The sequence below is a fragment of the Euprymna scolopes genome, chromosome 32 (assembly GCF_053919585.1).
Source record: "Euprymna scolopes isolate OS-2025 chromosome 32, ASM5391958v1, whole genome shotgun sequence".
Lineage (NCBI taxonomy): Eukaryota > Metazoa > Mollusca > Cephalopoda > Sepiida > Sepiolidae > Euprymna > Euprymna scolopes.
Window position 1 is genome coordinate 61,240,518 of NC_136513.1, and position 20,585 is coordinate 61,261,102.

General features: G+C 31.0%; 1 protein-coding gene across 4 annotated transcripts in view; it reads right to left on the reverse strand.

Annotated features, from left to right (window-relative positions):
• The window catches only part of LOC145256383 (uncharacterized), a 1,175,042-nt gene that overhangs the window by 780,823 nt on the left and 373,634 nt on the right, over nucleotides 1–20,585 (reverse strand). For all 4 annotated transcript variants that reach the window (XM_080115220.1, XM_080115219.1, XM_080115221.1 and 1 more), the window contains one exon: nucleotides 18,322–18,428. In XM_080115220.1, coding sequence (XP_079971346.1) covers nucleotides 18,322–18,428 — 107 coding nt within the window. The remainder of the gene's footprint in view (nucleotides 1–18,321; nucleotides 18,429–20,585) is intronic.

Below are 20,585 nucleotides of genomic sequence, written 5' to 3' on the forward strand. Positions count from 1 at the left end.
TTATACATTACTATACATTTATACACTACTATACATTTATACATTACTATACATTTATACATTACTATACATTTATACATTACTATACATTTATATATTACTATACATTTATACACTACTATACATGTATATATTACTATACATTTATATATTACTATGCATTTATACACTACTATACATTTATATATTACTATACATTTATACATTACTACACATTTATACACTAATATACATTTATACATTGCTATGTATTTGCATATAGAAGTTAAATGAAATCTTAAGATTATTACTCATGCAAGAATACAGAAATTATGTGTCCTTGCGTTTATCGTACTTACCTTTTTATATAAGAATTGAGTTTAATTTGGATTTTACCGTGTTATTTACTAATGTCCTGTGTAATACAAACTGTATATATGTCAATATCGTATGATATTAGGAACCTTTTTACTTGCGTCCTTATTTTAGAGAAAATTGGTATTTGTGCTTATTTGTTACATCGCCGACAGTTATCGCCTCCTCCTCCGCCTCCTCCTCCCATTCCTGAAAGCATATTTGTTGAATTGATTGATTTTGCTACTACATCAGTTGCAGTTAGTTTTAACGATGTAATGTATAGGCAAATAGATTTGGTACTCATGGACTCAGTCTTGGGACCATCAGTAGCGAATGCTATTGTTTCAAAAGACCTCTTTGTAAACAGAAGGAATTCTCTTGGGTTTGAACTCAAATAGTCTTTAGGAAACTCTATCAGTGTACATGGATCACACGTAGCTTTATTTTAGATATATAGTGTCTCCTTGGTTTTGTTGCTTTTTATTTTTTCCTCGTTAATGCACTATAACGTCACTTTATTTTAAACGTCTATTTTCCATTGTGAGTTTCTCTATCTTTTATAAATAAAAATCCCTCGATCCATCTCTAGAGCGAGGGCGAAACCAGTCAGCTGGCTTCCCATTTTTGTCATAATTTTAACTAGTAATATCAAAATATGTCTTCCATTCATATTTGCAATATATCAATTTTGTATCCCACAAAACTTATGATATATAAAACGATGCCGTATTTTTTCTCATATCTATTATAGTCATCAACAAATATACCCATCTGAGGCACAATTTTATCAGAGAGGTCATGTATGAATGATATCTAATGATCAACCTTGAAAGCACGTCTGCATAATTATTATGTTGTTTAGATATATGTCGATCGAGGTTATGTTGAGTATTCCTCCAGAAATACCATAGGGAGTCATTTTATTGAAATGCTTTTCATACCACAACTTGTCAACGGCTTTGAATATATATATATTAAAGCCGTTGACAAGTTGTGGTATGAAAAGCTTCTCCCGTCTCGTTCAATGCATGGTATATATGTTCAAAGACCATGGTTAAAATATCTGCTGTATAACGGGCTTGCTAAATCAATACTGTTATTAAAAATAAGCTTAGCATTTATATGCTGCTGGTGGACTAGTGCTTGATTGAAAAATTCTGGCGAAGCTGGACAAGAAATTGATGGAGGAATAATTGAGCGGCTCAGTTCTTTCTCCAGAATTACTGAATACTGGTACAAGGAGGCAATTTTCTAGCAATCAGGAAAGCAAGACTTAACAAGGAATTTGTTGATGAGTTTTGAGAAGATAGTAATAATGTTTGCGTAATGTTTCAGCATAATTAATATGAGATATGGTTTACACGCCTTAGAGTGGTCTATGTTTTTATGATATAATGCAAAGATTATGATGATGATATGATGCAAATGATATGATGCACATGATATGAGGAAAATATGATGCACACTATATGATGCACATAAAATGCATATGATAGGATGCACATGATATGATGCACACGATATAATGAACACGATATTATAAACATGATATGATGCACATGATATGATGCAAATGATGTGATAACCATGATATGATGCACATGATATAATGCACATGATATAATGCAAATGATATGATGCACATGATATGATGCACATGATATGATGAACACGATATGATGAACATATGATGCACATGATATGATGAACATGATATGATGAAAATTATATGATGCACATGATATAATGCACATCATGTGATGCACATGATATTATGAACATGATATGATGCACATGATATGATGAACATGATATGATGCACATGATATTAGGAACATATGATGAACATGATATGATGCACATGATATGATGCACATGATATGATGCACATAATAGGATGAAACTGATATTATGCACATGATATGATGCATATAATATGAGGCACATGATATTATGCATGTCATATTATGCACATGATATGATGCACATGATATGATGAACATTATATGATGCACATGATATGAGTCAGTGGATATGATGCACATGATATGATGCACATGATATGATGCACATGATATGATGCACATGATATGATGTATATGATATGATGCACATGATATGATGAACATGATATGATGAACATGATATAATGAACGTGATATGATGATATGATGCACATGATATGATGAACATAATATGATGCAAATTGATATGATGATATGATGCAATGATATGTTGCACATGGTATTATGCATATGTATATGATGAACATGATATTATGCACATGATATAAGGAACACGATATGGTACACATGATATGATTAGCATGATATTATGAACCTGATATGATGAACATGATATGATGATATGATGCAATTATATGTTGCACATGATATTATGCATATGTATATGATGAACATGATATGATGAACATGATACGATGCACATGATATAATTAACATGATATGATGAACATGATATGATGATATGATACAATAATATGTTGCACATAATATTATGCATATGTATATGATGATATAATGAACATGATATGATGCACATGATATAATGCACATGATATGATGAACATGATATGATGCACATGATATTAGTAACATATGATGAACATGATATGATGCACATAATATGATGCACATGATATGATTCACATAATAGGATGAAACTAATATTATGCACATGATATGATGCATATGATATGAGGCACATGATATTATGCATGTCATATGATGCACATGATATGATGAACATTATATGATGAACATGATATTATGCGCATGCTATGATGTATATGATATGATGCACATGATATGATGAACATGATATGATGAACATGATATGATGATATGATGCACATGATATGATGAACATAATATGATGCAAATTGATATGATGATATGATGCAATGATATGTTGCACATGGTATTATGCATATGTATATGATGAACATGATATTATTCACATGATATAAGGAACACGATATGGTACACATGATATGATTAGCATGATATAATGGACATGATATTATGAACATGATATTATGAACATGATATGATGATATGATGCAATTATATGTTGCACATGATATTATGCATATGTATATGATGAACATGATATGATGCACATGATATGATGAACATGATATGATGATATGATTAATATGATATGATGAACATAATATGATGCACATGATATGATGATATGATGCAATGATATGTTGCACATGATATTATGCATATGTATATTATGAACATGATATTATGCACATGATAAAATAAACATGATATGATAAACATGATATAATGAATATGATATGATGAACATGATATTATGCACACTATATGAGGATATCTGCACATGATATGATGCACATGATATGATGAACATGAGATGATGAACATGATATTATGCGCTTGATTTGATGCACATGCTATGAGGTATAGGATATGATGCACATGATATGATGAACATGATATGATGAACATGATATGATGATATGATGCACATGATATGATTAACATGATATGATGATATGTTGCACATGATATGATGAACACGATATGGTACACATTATATGATGAACATATGATGATATGATGAACGTGATATGATGAACATGCTATGATGATATGATGCAATGATATGTTTCACATGATATTATGCATATGTATATGATGAACATGATATGATGAACATGATATGATGATATGATACAATGATATGTTGCACATGATATTATGCATATGTATATGATGATTTAATGAATATGATATGATGCACATGATATGATGAACATGCAATTATGAACATGATATGATGCACATGATATGATGAACATGATATGATGAACATGATATGATGAACATGATATAATGCACATAATATGATGAACATGATATGATGAACATGATATGATGATAATGATGCACATGATATGATGAACATGATATAATGCACATGATATAATGCACATGATATGATGAACATGATAATATGAACATGATATGATTAACATGAAATTATGAACATGATATGATTAGCATGATATGATGAACATGATATGCTGAACATGATATGATGATATGATACAATGATATGTTGCACATGATATTATGCATATGTATATGATTAACATGATATTATGCACATGATATGAGAAACACGATATGGTACACATGATAGGATTAACATGATATGATGAACATGATATAATGAACATGATATGATGAACATGATATGAGGATATCTGCACATGATATGATGAACATGATATGATGAACACAATATGATGATATAATGTACATGATATGATGCACATGATATGATGAACATGAAATTATTAACATGATATGATGCACATGTATGATGAATATTATATGATACACATTATATAATTAACATTATATGATGAACATGAAATGATGCACATGATATGATTATATGATGCACATGATATGATGAACATGATATGATGAACATGATATGAGGATATAATGCACATGATAGGATGCACATGATATGATTAACATGATATGATGCACAAGATATGATGCACATGATATGATGAACATTATATGATGAACAGAATATGATGATATGATGCACATGATATAATGCACATGATAGGATGCACATGATATGATTAACATGATATGATGATATGATGAACATGATATGATGATATGATGCAATGTTATGATGCACATGTATATGATAAGCATGATATTATGCACCTGATATGATGAACATTATATGATGATATGATGCACATGATATGATGGACATTATGTGATGGACATAATATGATGCACATGATATGATGAACACGATATGGTACACATGATATGATGATATGATGCAATGATATGATGCGCATGCTATGATGAACATGATATTATGCACATGATACGATGAACACGATATGATGAACATGATATGATGAACATGATATTATGAACATGATATTATGAACATGGTATAATGATATGATGCACATGATATGATGCACATGTATTGATGCACATGATATGATCAACATGATATGACACACATGATATGATTAACAAAATATGATGAACATGGAATGATGCACACATTATGAAGATATGATTCACATGATATGATGCACATTACATGAACATGATATGACGCACATAATGATGATATGATGCACATAATATGATGCACCTGATATGATGAACATTATATGAGGCACATGATATGATGAACAAGATATGATATGATGCACATATGATGCACATCATATGATGAACATGATATGATGGGCATGATATGAGGATATGATGCACAACATATGATGCACATGATATGATTAATATGATATGATGCACATGATATGATTCAAGTAATAGTAAGCACATGATATGATGCGCATGATAACGTGCACATGATATGAAGCACATATGATGCACATGATATGATGAACATGATATGCTGAAAATTATATGATGAACGTTATATGATGCACATGATGTTATGAACATTACATGATGCACATGATATGATGAACATTATATAATGAACAGAATATCATGATATGATGCAAACAATATGATGCACATGATATGATGACCATGATATGAGGATATGATGAAAATGACATGAGGATATGATGAACATGATATGATGAACATGATAGTATGAACATGATATGATGCACATAATATGATGCAGATGATATGATGCACATGATATGAAGCACATGATATGATGCACATGATAAGGTTCACATGATATTATGCACGTGATATGATGAACATGATATGATCATATGATGCACACGATATACACATGATATTATGGACATGTATATGGTGAACATGATATTATGCACATGATATGATGCATATGATATGATGTAAATGATATGATGCACATGATACGATGCACGTGATATGATACACATTACATGATGAACATTATATGATGAACATGATATGATTATATGATGCAATGATATGATGCACATTATATGATACACATGATATAATGCAAATGATGTGATGAACATGATATGATGAACATGATATGAGGATATGATGCACATGATAGGACGCACATGATATAATGAAGATGATATGATGAACATGATAAGCTACACATGATATGATGCACATGATATGATGAACATTATATGATTAACAGTATATAATGATTGATGAACATATGAAGAACATGATATGATGAACATGATATAATGATATGATGCACATGTATATGATGAACATGATATTATGCACCTTATATGATGAACATGATATGATGAACATGGTATAATGATATGATGCACATGATATGATGCACATGTATTGATGCACATATGATGAACATGATATGACACACATGATATGATGCAATGATATGGTACACATGATATGATGAACATTATATGATGAATATGATATAATTCACATGATATGATGACCATGATATGTTGAACATGGTATAATGATATGATGCACATGTATTGATGCACATGATATGATGCACATGATATGACACACATGATATGATTAACGTGATATGATGAACATGGAATGATGCACATGATATGATATGATGCACATGATATGATGAACATTACATTATGCACATGATATGATAAACATGATATGATGAACATTATATGATGCACATGATATGATGATATGATGCACATATGATGCACCTGATATGATGAACATGATATGATGAACATTATATGAGGCACATGATATGATGAACAAGATATGATGTGATGCACATAATATGATGAACATGATATGATTAACATGATATGATGAACATGATGTGATGCACATGATATGATGCACATGATATGATTCAAATAATAGTAAGCACATGATATGATGAACATGATAAGGTGCACATGATATTATGCACATGATATGATGAACATGATATGCTGAAAATTATATGATGAACATGATATGATGAACATGATGCACATGATATGATGAAAAGGATATGATGATATGATGCACATGATATGATGAATATTATATGATGAAAAGGATATGATGATATGATGCACACAATATGATGCACATGATATGATGCACATGATATGATTAACATGATATGATGATCATGATATGAGGATATGATTAACATATGATGAACATGATATGAGGATATGATGAACATTATATGAGGAACATGATATGATTATATGATGCAATGATATGATGCACATTATATGATGCACATGATATAATTAAAATGATATGATACACATAATATGATTACCATGATATTATGAACATAATATGACGCACATGATATTATGCATATGATATGATGCACATGTATATGATTAACATGATATGATGAACATGATACAATGAACATGATATTATATGATGCACATGATATGATGAACATGATATGATGAACATTATATTATGATATGATACATAATATGATGCACGTGATATGATACACACATGATGAGCATTATATGATGAACATGATAGGACGATATGCTGCACATGATATTATGAACATCATATGATGATATGTTGGACATGATATGATGAACATTATATGATTATATGATGCTCATGATATGATGCACATGATATGATGAGCATGATATGATTAACATGATATGATGCACATGATATGAAGCACATGATATGATGCACATGTTAAGGTGCACATTATATGATACACAAGATATTATGAACATTATATAATCATATGATGCACACGATATGATGCACATGATATGATGCACATGTATATGATGAACATGATAATATGCACATGATATAATGAACATAATATGATGCAAATGATATAATTAACATTATATGAAGCGCATGTTACGATGCACGTGATATAATGAACATAATATGAACATGATACGATGCACGTGATAGGATACACATGATATGATTAACATGATATGATGAACATGAAATGATGCACATGATATGATGATATAATGCACATGATATGATTAACCTGATATTATGCACATGATACGATGAACATGAAATGATACAAATGATATGATGAACATGATATGATGATATAATGCACATGATATGATGAACGTGATATGATGGTCATTATATGATGATATGATGCACAAGATATGATGAACATGATATGATGAACATGATCTGATGAACATGATATGATGATATGATGCAATGATATGATGCACATGATATGCTGAACATGATATGATGAACATGATATGATTAACATGATATGATATACATGGTATGATGATATAATGCACATGATATTATTGACATGATATGATGCACATGATATGATGAACATGATATGACACACATATATGATTAACATGATATGATCAACATGGAATCATGCATATGATATGATGATATGATGCACATGATAAGGTGCACATGGTATGATGAACATGATATGATGAACATATGATCATATGACTCACACGATATGATGCACATGATATGATGCACATGTATATTATTCACATGATATGATGCACATGATATGATGAACATAGGATGAAAATGATATGATGCACATTATACGATGCACGTGATATGATACACATGACATGATGGACATGCAATGATGAACATGATATGATTATATGATGTAATGATATGATGCACATTTTATGATGCACATGATATGATGAACACGATATGATGAACATGATACGATACACATAATATGATTACCATGATATTATGAACATAATATGATGCACATGATATGATTATATGATGGACATGTATATGATGGAAATGATATGATGATATGATGAACATGATATGATCATATGATACACATGATATGATGAACATGATATAATGATAGGATGCACATGATATGATGAACATGATATGATGATATGATGCACATGATATGATGATATGATGCACATGATATGATGCACATGATATGATGAACATGATATGATGCACATGATATGATGAACATTATATGATTAACATATTATGAACATGATATGATGATATGATGCACATGATATGATAATATGATACACATGATATGATGCACATGATATGATGAACATGATATGATGCACATGATATGATGAACATTATATGATTAACATATTATGAACATGATATGATGATATGATGCACATGATATGATAATATGATACACATGATATGATGCACATGATATTATGAACATGATATGATCATATGATACACATGATATAATGAACATGATATGATGATATGATACACATTATATGATCAGCATGATATGATGATATGATACACATGATATGATTAACATGATATGATTATATGATGCACATGATATGATGATATGATGCACATGATATGATGTACATGATATGATAAAGATGATATGATGAACATATGATGCACATGATATGATGAACGTGACATTATTCGCATGATATGATGCACATGATATGATGAACATAATATGATGCACATTATATGATGCACATATGATGATATGATGCACATGATATGATGAACATAATATGATGAACATTATATGATGCACATATGATGATATGATGCAAACAATATGATGAACATGATATGATTAACATGATATGATGAACATTATATGATGCACATGATATGATGATATGATGCACATGATATGATGAACATGATATGATGAACATAATATGATGAACATTATATGATGCACATGATATGATGATATGATTCACATGATATGATTCACATGATATGATTAACAATGATATTTTGCGCATGATATTATGCACATGGTATTATGCACGTAATGTGATAAATATGATTTTATGAACATGGTGTGTTTAACATTATATTATTCACAAGATGTCATGCACATGATATGGTGCACATGATATGGTGCACATGTGATTCACACGATATTATGCACATAGTAATATGCAAATGATATTATGCACATAATATTATGCATATGATATTATGCACATAATTAGATGGACATGATATTTTGCACATTATAATATGCCCATTATGTGATGCACATGATATGATTAACAGGATATTATGCACATGATATTCTGCACATGTTAATATGCACATGATATGATGAACATGATATGATTAGATTATATTTTGTACATGATATGAACCTGATATTATTCACATTATATTTTGCACATGATATTATGTACATGTAATGATACACATGATATTATGCACATGCTATTATGCATATATTATGCACATGATAATATTCACATGACGATATGCACATGATATTATGCATATGATATGATTAACACATTTTTGTGCACATTATAATATGCACATAAATAGATGCACACGATATCATGAACATTATGATATGAAAATGATTTTATGCAGCTGATATTATGCACATGATTTGATGGACATGATTTTCTGCACATGATATTATGCCCACTATATTAAGCACGTGATAATATGCACAATGTGATGTATATGATATCATGCACATTATATTATACACATGATATGATGCACATTATATTATGCACATGATATTATACACATGATATTATGCAAATGATATGATGCACATGATATTATTCACGATATGATTCACATGATATGATTCGCATGATATTATACGCTTGATATTATACACATGATATGATGCACATTATATTATGCACATGATATTATTCACATTAAAATTAATTACTTCAGATCTATAAGTGTGGTTTCTGTTATAAAGGGAAATTTAGGAGGAAGTAGTTTCATGGGCCTAAGATAGAGTTGGAGGCAAACCGCCGGGTAAGCAGGTCAGTTTTCTCACTAGCCATGCATGCGATCTCACAGATAGTGGCGGAATTGCTGATTGTCCATTATTCATCATAAAATTCCTAGTAATCACGAATACTAATTTTCTGCAGTTCGGTACATTTCGTGATCACTTTGATATGCTTTTTCTTGGCTGCAGCTATTTCATTTTTACAATTATTTCTATAAACTGTTACAATATTTTTGATTATTAATGGGATATAATCTCGCACAGTCGGGCGATTTTATTTATAGACGATGCTGCTAGGAACTGACGAATCGAATTAATTCACGTTCTGCTACCAAACAATCAGAAACTAGAATTGCTCCATAAATATTAAACCTTTTCTGTAACAATTTCGCATATGTTTTTTCCGTCTCAATCTTTTGCTCTGTGGAATTGTCTACTCCAAACTTTCAGGACTTGTGTGGAACAAGGTACCATCGGAAACTCTTCTGTCTACTGCAAACCAGTCACCTCTCAGGGTTTGTGTAGACCAACGAACCATCGGAAACTGTTCTGAAGCATGCTGGGCCCATAACCTCTAGAAGTGTAAGCCATGTTTAGTTTCAGAACAGTTTCCGATGGTTCGTTGGTCTAAAATATTGTAACAGTTTCTAGGATATCTACGAATTCAAAAGCTACACAAAGTACTTCAAACACAACCTGAAAACAGAAACGACCCCGACTTCATTGAAAAGAACGCAACTGTCTTTGCGAAACCAATGCAGTTCTTAGATGACCGAAGGTAATGAGAGAAGCCCTGGACGATGGCTGCAAAGCATTAAACATATTGAGAGAGCATTATTTATCGAAAGGAAAACCCAAAATTATTTCTTTATATACTAAATTGACCTCTCTAAAATGAATGGAAGCCGAAACCATTACTGATTATATTATAAGAGCCGAAACGACTGCAAATTCTTTAAAAACGTCTGGTGAAGTTATAAGTGAGAGTCTATTAATTTCCATGGTCCTTAAGGGATTACCGAGTGATTTCAAGCCATTTACCACCGTTATACCGTAGAAAGAAAACCCCATTACTTTCAGCCAATTCAAGGTAGAACTCAGAAGTTACGAGGAAACTGAAAAAATGATCACAGAAAAAAAACGAATCTACAAAATATCATGAAATTTTAAAATACACACATAAAAGCACCAAAATTATATTATACCCATGCCAGGAATAAAAACCGCCACTTTGCCAAAAACAATTTTTCTGCTCAGAAAAGTACAAAAATTATTTGCTATAATTGTGGACGACCTAATCACAAGAGTTTCTAATGTAGATACAGGACTCAAAATGTCGACTCCATTAAAAATGTGTAGAGCTCTGTTAGCGAGCATACATTCTTATTTTCATGTACATTTAATGCTTCAACAAACAATAATTTTCTTGTCGATCGTGGTGCCACGGCACATGTAATTACAAAGGAATCTGATTTTATCAATTTTGATCCCAACTTTAAGCCAGAAAACCATTTTGTAGAACTAGCTCACGCGAGTCGAGTAAATAATATCATTTTGAAAAGAGGCGATGCTAAAATCTCGCTAAGAAACAATAAAGGTGAACTATGTTTCTGTATTCTAGAAAACGCTCTTCTAATCCCAAAATTTAAACAAAATATATTTTTTGTACAAGCTGCCACTTAACAAGGTGCAAATATAAACTTTAGCCCCAATAAATCAAAACTGGTGTAGCCGAATGGAACTGTATTCAACATTAAAGAAAATGGAAGACTATATTATTTAAATAGCATAGTCCCATCAAAAACCGCCTGCCATGATCTACAGACATGACATAAAATTCTTGGACACTGCAATATTCCTGATATCAAAAAGTTGCCGACTGTAGTTGATGGAATGAAAATACAAACATCAAAAAACTTCAACTGCGACGTCTGTACGCAGGGGAAAATGACAAACTATCAAAACAAGATATCAGACAAGAAGGCAAAAAAAAATCCTATCAATGGTGCATTGTGACTTGAACGGTCCCGTGGAACTGATGGCCAGAGAACATTATAGATATGTGTTGAATTTCGTAGATGACCATTCAGGTTTAATAATGGTTTACTTTTTAAAGAACAAATCTGATACCCTGCTAGCAACTAAAAAATATTTAGCCGACATGGCTCCCTACTGTGAAGTAAAGTGTATTCGCTCTGACAACGGTACGGAATTCATCAATAAAGACTTTAAACTTTTACTAATTAACCATCATATCAAACATGAAAAATCAGCTCCTAGATCGCCACACCAAAACGGGACTGCGGAACGTGAGTGGCGGACACTTTTTGAAATGGCCTACTCATTGAATCAAAACTCCCCCAAAACCTCTGGACGTACGCACTTATGGTGGCAGCCTATATACACAACAGGTGATTTAACAAAACACTGTCTAAAACCCCATATGAAGCTTTCTGTGGTAAAAAAAAAATTTAAGCAGAATGCATATATTTGGTACAACTTGCTTCGCATATATAGATAAAAAGAGTAAATTGAATATTAAAGCCGACAGAGGTATATTTCTTGGATACAATAAAAATAGTCCAGCCAATTTAGTATTTTTTCCAGAGAAAAATAAAATAAAAAGAATCCGATGTGCAAAATTCACAGACGCATTTAATTTTAAAGCCGAACCCCCGTCATATGAAGAGGATGAAATTATATTTCCTCAAATTATTAAAACAAATGAAGACAAAGATGGCGTAGACAAGAGTATCCATGATGATGATGATGATGATGATGATGTTAAAGTCGAAAGATATCCCAAAAGAAATAGAAGGCGACCCGATTTTTTTGCAGTCGACAATATAAAAGATTATCAAATCGACTGTTGCTATTCCATGGAAAATACGCCAAAAAGCTTTAACGAAGCAATTAATACAGAACATTGTGATCAATGGAAAACAGCCATGAAAAAAAGAAATAGAAGCTTTGACCGAAAATAATACCTATACGGTAGTACCTCTCTCAAAACATAAACATGTCATTTCTACAAGATGGGTCTTTACAAAAAAACTACAGAATCAGGTGTTGAACCGTACAAAGCTAGATATGTTGCTAAAAGGTACTCTCAGATTTACGGTATAGAATATTTTTCTACGTTTTCACCGACCACAAACTTAACGACAATCAGAATTTTATTGCAAATCCCAATATAACCTAAACATCCATCAAATGGACGTGAAAAAGTCTTAATTGAATGCCCCAATAGACTGTGAAATTTATATTACCCCTCCAGAGGGATTTATAATGAAAAATAAAAATAGCGTGTGGAGACTTAACAAGTCATTGTACGGTCTAAAGCAGAGAGCTCAGTGTTGGAATACAGTATTTCATGATTATATGATTAAACAACAATTTAGACAATGCGCTGTAGACCCCTGTTTATATACCCAACACAAAGACGATAAACTACTGATTTTGGTTTTGTGGGTCGAGGATATTTTAATCGCATCAAATTGTGACATAATGTTGACCGATGTTAAGAACAAATTAAGTAAAAGATTCAAAATGACCGATCTTGGCAAAATATCCTGTTTTTTGGGGATATAATTTACTCAAAGCAAAGGACTTATTATGATAATCAATCGAGATACATCGACAAAATACTAATAAAATTTGGAATGGAAGAGGGCAAAAAAACGCTCTACACCGGTCGAAAATGATATTAATAAAAATATGCACACAGAATCTGAAATAATAAATGATAAATTATACCGGGAAATTATAGGTAGGCTTGTATATTTAATGACTGGGACCAGACCCGACATATGATATACAGTAACAAAACTGTCACAAAAATTATCAAGACCGACAATGAAGGATTTAAACAGAGCTAAACAAACCCTTCGTTATTTAGAAGGAACTAAAGAACAGAAGTTAGTATTTAGAAAATAAAAAAACCCCCTAAAATTAGAAGGATTTTCGGATTCAGATTGGGGAAACGACGAAGATTGAAAAAGTATATCTGGATATTGTTCCAGACTCTCAGAAAATGGGCCTATTATTTCATGGAAATTTAAAAAGCAACAGATTGTATCTCTCTCTACGTGTGAAGCAGAATTTATCGCGATCACACACACGTCCCAGGAAGCACTTTACCTTAAAAATGTTCTAAAGACTATTTTAGAGTCAGAATTAACTAAAAGCCCCGTAGTAATTAATTATGATAATCAAGCCAGTATAGTCTTAGCACAGAACACGATAATCAACCAAAGATCTAAGCATATAGATATAAAATACCATTTCATAAAAACCGAGGTGAAAAAGGAATCCATTATTTTGAATTACATATCATCAGAACAAAATATCGCTGATGTATTCACGAAACATGCAACAAGAATAAAGTTAAAGCGTTTTTCTTCAAAACTTGTTGGGAGATTCGACTGAATAATTTTTTTTTCACGGGCCTGTATGTATATAAATTTCTATATATAAAAAAAAATTAGTCTTGGGCAAAGACGTTAAACTGCATACATTTTGTTTGTATTAACACTTTAATCTACTAATGCGTAACTAATACTTTTATTGAAATAAAAAAAATAAAAAAGTCACTTTTTTAAAACTTTTTCTTTGTAATTTTCCTTTTTGACAAATAGTTTATGCATCATTTTTTTTGCAAACATTTTCTGTGCTATTTTTCTTTTCGACAAATACTTTTGGCATGCTTATTTTAAGGCGCGCATAAATTACAATTGACTTTTTTGTGCACATTAGTTTTCTTTCTTATTTTTCAAAAGTGTCCTTTTTTCTTTTGCATTGTTTTAATTAACAAAAAAATTTTTTTTAAAACAGGTATGCATGTATGTTTCTTTATATGTATGCGCATATATGTATGTTTCTTTATATGTATATATGTATGTTTCTTTATATGTATATATGTATGCGTAAATATGTATGTTTCTTTATATGTATATATGTATGCGTATATATGTATGCGTTTTTTAACAAAACCGCATAATCAAATTTAAAAAATGTTTTTTCAAAAACCCCTTTCTAAGGTAAAAATACGTTCCATTTCTTTTATTTCTCTTCTCTGTTCACATATATATCTGTTTGACATTTGAACACAATTAAAATGGCGCCTTTTTACATGCTTAAATTTTAAGATCCAAATGATTTCTAATTTTGTTATGTATAATTGAAAATAAAAATATATTTTTATTTTTGAGCAGAATAAACATAAGAGACTTCCTCATTATAAAAAAAATAGGGAGGATGTTACAATATTTGTCGTTATAATGGGATATGATTCTGCACAGATTCTATTTATAAACGAGGCTGCTAGGAACTGATGCATCGAATTAATTCATGTTCAGCTACCAACCAATCAGAAACCAGAATTGCTCCATAAATATTAACCCTTTCTGTAGCAATTTCGCATATGTTTTTTTTTTCGTCTCGACACTGTAAGAATCTTTTGCTCTGTGGAACTTTCTACTGCAAACCAGTCACCTCTCAGAACTTGCGTGTAACAACGAACCATCGGAAACTGTTCTGAAACTAAACATGACTTACACTTCTAGATAAACTGTTGTCTATTTGTACCTGATTTGTGGTAGACGAATCGGTGGAATGCACGTTGTCTTTGTGCAATGGCAGCTGCACAAGTTGAAGTGAACCATTGGGAATAGTGAGGCTGTGATACATCCATGTGATACATCCATGTGGGAATATCTGATTGAATGCCTGCTTTGCACTATTCAGTTGTCTCATTTTGCACACTGTTCAGCAGAAAGAAAATAGAAGTCCATGGAAATCTCTCATGTGTTCTCGAATTGCTTCCAAACCCTTTTGAAGCATCTTGTAATTTTAAAAGACGGTTCCCCAGCTTGAGGACGAGAACTTAGGGTGATGTCAACTAATATAACAAGGGGAGCGGCTTTCCTGAGTGGACTATGAGCATTTATCACATAATCCTCCGGTATTAAGGTTAAGAATAAATCTAGAATTGAGGCTTGTCATCTGGAATGCAGATGGGGAACGTGACTGTTCGTGGTAAGGAATTGGATATAGAGAATCTATGTGTACTGCACCTGTTTAGCTCGATAAACCAAGTAAACTAATATTCTGGACATTAAAATCCGAAAATACGTTAGTATCTTAGTAGTGTTGCATCGTTACGGTCAGAGAGATGGTTGATTAGGGTTCAGTCCTGATTCCAGGGAGAACAATAAAGAACATATAAGTAATTACTGCAATCTTGTAAGAATAGTCGAAATCATATGAAGGCCTAGTCATCTGATTCTAAACTGTGATTTCTAGTTAAGGAAAGTATATTACCAATGTCCGAGCATATATTTGTCTGAGAGGAAGAAATCTTATGTTAAAACAGTTGGAGGAGTGCAGATTCATTTCATGTTAATTTGAGGGTAGGATGGGTTGGGCGAAATGGGTCAGTTTGATGCCAAATATACACACAAAAGTGGACTATTAGCCATGTTGTGTCTAGATGATTGTGGCCTCGAGAAAGTATAACGAAAATAACTACATGCTTACTTTCCATGCGTGACATAGCACTCCAACTTTTCCACTAATATACAACTGATAATAGAGCAGCTGCTCTAAGCATTATCAAAGAGTTCTGGATGCTGTACTGTCAATCGGAAATAGCAGCCAGACAAATTGTCAAATCTGTACCCTCAACTTGGCAGACAAGAGTGACCTAGTCAGGTTGTATGGACGGGAGTGGCATTCATTGTCCTATCAGGAACAAGGCCAAACACTGAGTGTCTCTGCTGAGTCTCTGGTTGTCCCTCTACACGTGACTAATAGACAAATAATGAGTGTTACAACCGGGTAGAGCCTATCTACTCTTTAATTAATAATATCCATCAATACATCGAATACATAAAGTTATCTTCTGGCGAGATTTAAAAATGTGACTTAAATAGACTTTATCCTTATATATTGAATTTTGGTTCTGATTTACTAATTTTCATTTGTTATTGTTGTATCATGTTATTGCATTATAATAATGTATTTCGCAATGGTTCATTATCATTATTATTAGTTGATGTTGGATTTACAAATGCACATCGGAAAGGTGCATATAGTTATGTAGGTTGGGGAGTTATTAGTGATCAAATTGCAGGACGATAAGAGCATGCAATGTACTCTGCGCAAATCCATCAACTGATTTCAAATTCGAAAATTGAATAGAAAATGACAACCAACCTTAATGTCGATGTAGAGACTAAATTGTTCCGGACTGTTAAAATGTTGAGGACAGTTTTTGTTAAAAACTTCATAAACACAACCAGAAAAATCAGATTCTTGCCAACCTGAAAAAGGGAGAAAATGGAAAAGGAATAATCACATTTCATCACATTCGATATGGCAGTATCACAATGCATATTGGATTATTTGAATTACTACTTTCATCTTGAGTGTTATTTTCAGAACGTTTCGATCGATGTAATATCTTACCTTATTCAGATGTATCTTTCTATCACATTCGAGAATTCGAAACGGAAACGGATGTATCTTTCTATCATATTCGAGAATTCGAAACGGAACCCTTTATTTAAACCAAAAGGGATAAAAGTCCTAAGTAATTCACAATTGTATTTTGAGTGTATTCCGCACTGAAGGTTGAAGCTTAAACTTCTAGGAGAGTGTAACTTACACCTGAATTATACACTACGCCACAGGTTCTTGCAGACAATTTTAGTATGAACTTTAGGAGCCTGAAATCTAATATTGTTTTTAAATATACAATTTTATTATTTATAACTATAATCAGTATTTATTAGTATATCTTCGATGATATAAAGCTGAACGTCTGTGTGTGTGTCTGGTCACGAATAGGCTTCTATATGGTTGACTATTATAGAAAACTGATTACATATAATGATAGAAGATGTATCGAGACAGGAATGGGTATGTATAATCTGGCATAATGATGATTCATTAAAATTATGGGGTCTGCATACGCGCCTGGTCCACAAAGTATGGAAATAAAAAATTTAAAAAAAAAAAAAACGTTTACAAGTATTTTTGATATAGATGGACATAATAATACTTTGATGAGTATGTTTTAACTTAAATAGGGATGGTATAATAGAACTGTGGGGTCTGTGTTCGCGCCTGGCCTCCATAGATTGGAAATAGGCACAAACTTTAATAATATAACTTTTCATATCTATCTACGTAAGTATACTTTGATAATTATGCTTCAGTTTGAAGAAATATGGTATAATAAAATTAAGGGGTGTTCGTTCGCGCCTGGCCTCCATAGAATGGAAATATGTCACAAAGTTTAACAAGGTTTTTTGATATAGATCCACAGAATATTGTCATAAGTGTTTCAGTGTGAACAGGTATGGTATAATAAATTATGAGGTTTATCTATTTTATTTTTACTTTCATCATATTTTGCTTTGGTTTTGATACCCCCAAATTCGAAGCTATCTCTTTACAACCCTTCCTTTTCATAACCTATCATACTTTCATAAATCAGAGTCCATTTTCTGTAGGCTGTTTTGGACCCAGTAAACGACGGGTACTTTTGCTAGTATATATATATAATATCGTTATATTTATATGCATATATATGCATATATATATTATATATATATTATGCATATATATATATTATGCATATATATATATATATATTATGCATATATATATATGTATATATTATGCATATAGATATATGTATATATTATGCATATAGATATATGTGTATATATTATGCATATATATATATGTGTGTATATATTATGCATATATATATATATATGTGTATATATTATGCATATATATATATGTGTATATATTATGCATATATATATATGTGTATATATTATGCATATATATATATGTGTATATATTATGCATATATATATATGTGTATATATATGTGTATATATATTATGTGTATATATTATGCATATATATATATGTGTATATATATGTGTATATATATATTATGTGCATATATATATTATGTATATGTATATATATATATATATTATGTATATGTATATATATATATTATGTATATATATATATATATTATGTATGTATATATATATATATTATGTGTATATATATGTATATTATGTATATATATATATATTATGTATATATATATTAGGTATATATATATATATTATGTATATATATATTATGTGTATATATATATATATTATGTATATATATATTATGTGTATATATATATATTATGTATATATATATTATGTATATATATATATATTATGTATATATGTATATAGAGAAAATAAAAAAGGAACAAACCGTATTATGTGTTCACCAACGTTTCGTCTTTATTTCGAGACTTCCTCTGGGTGAAACAGTTGAAAACAGATCACTCCTAAATATTAATTAAAAATTATTAAATTTTCACCCAGAGGAAGTCTCGAAATAAAGACGAAACGTTGGTGAACACATAATACGGTTTGTTCCTTTTTTAT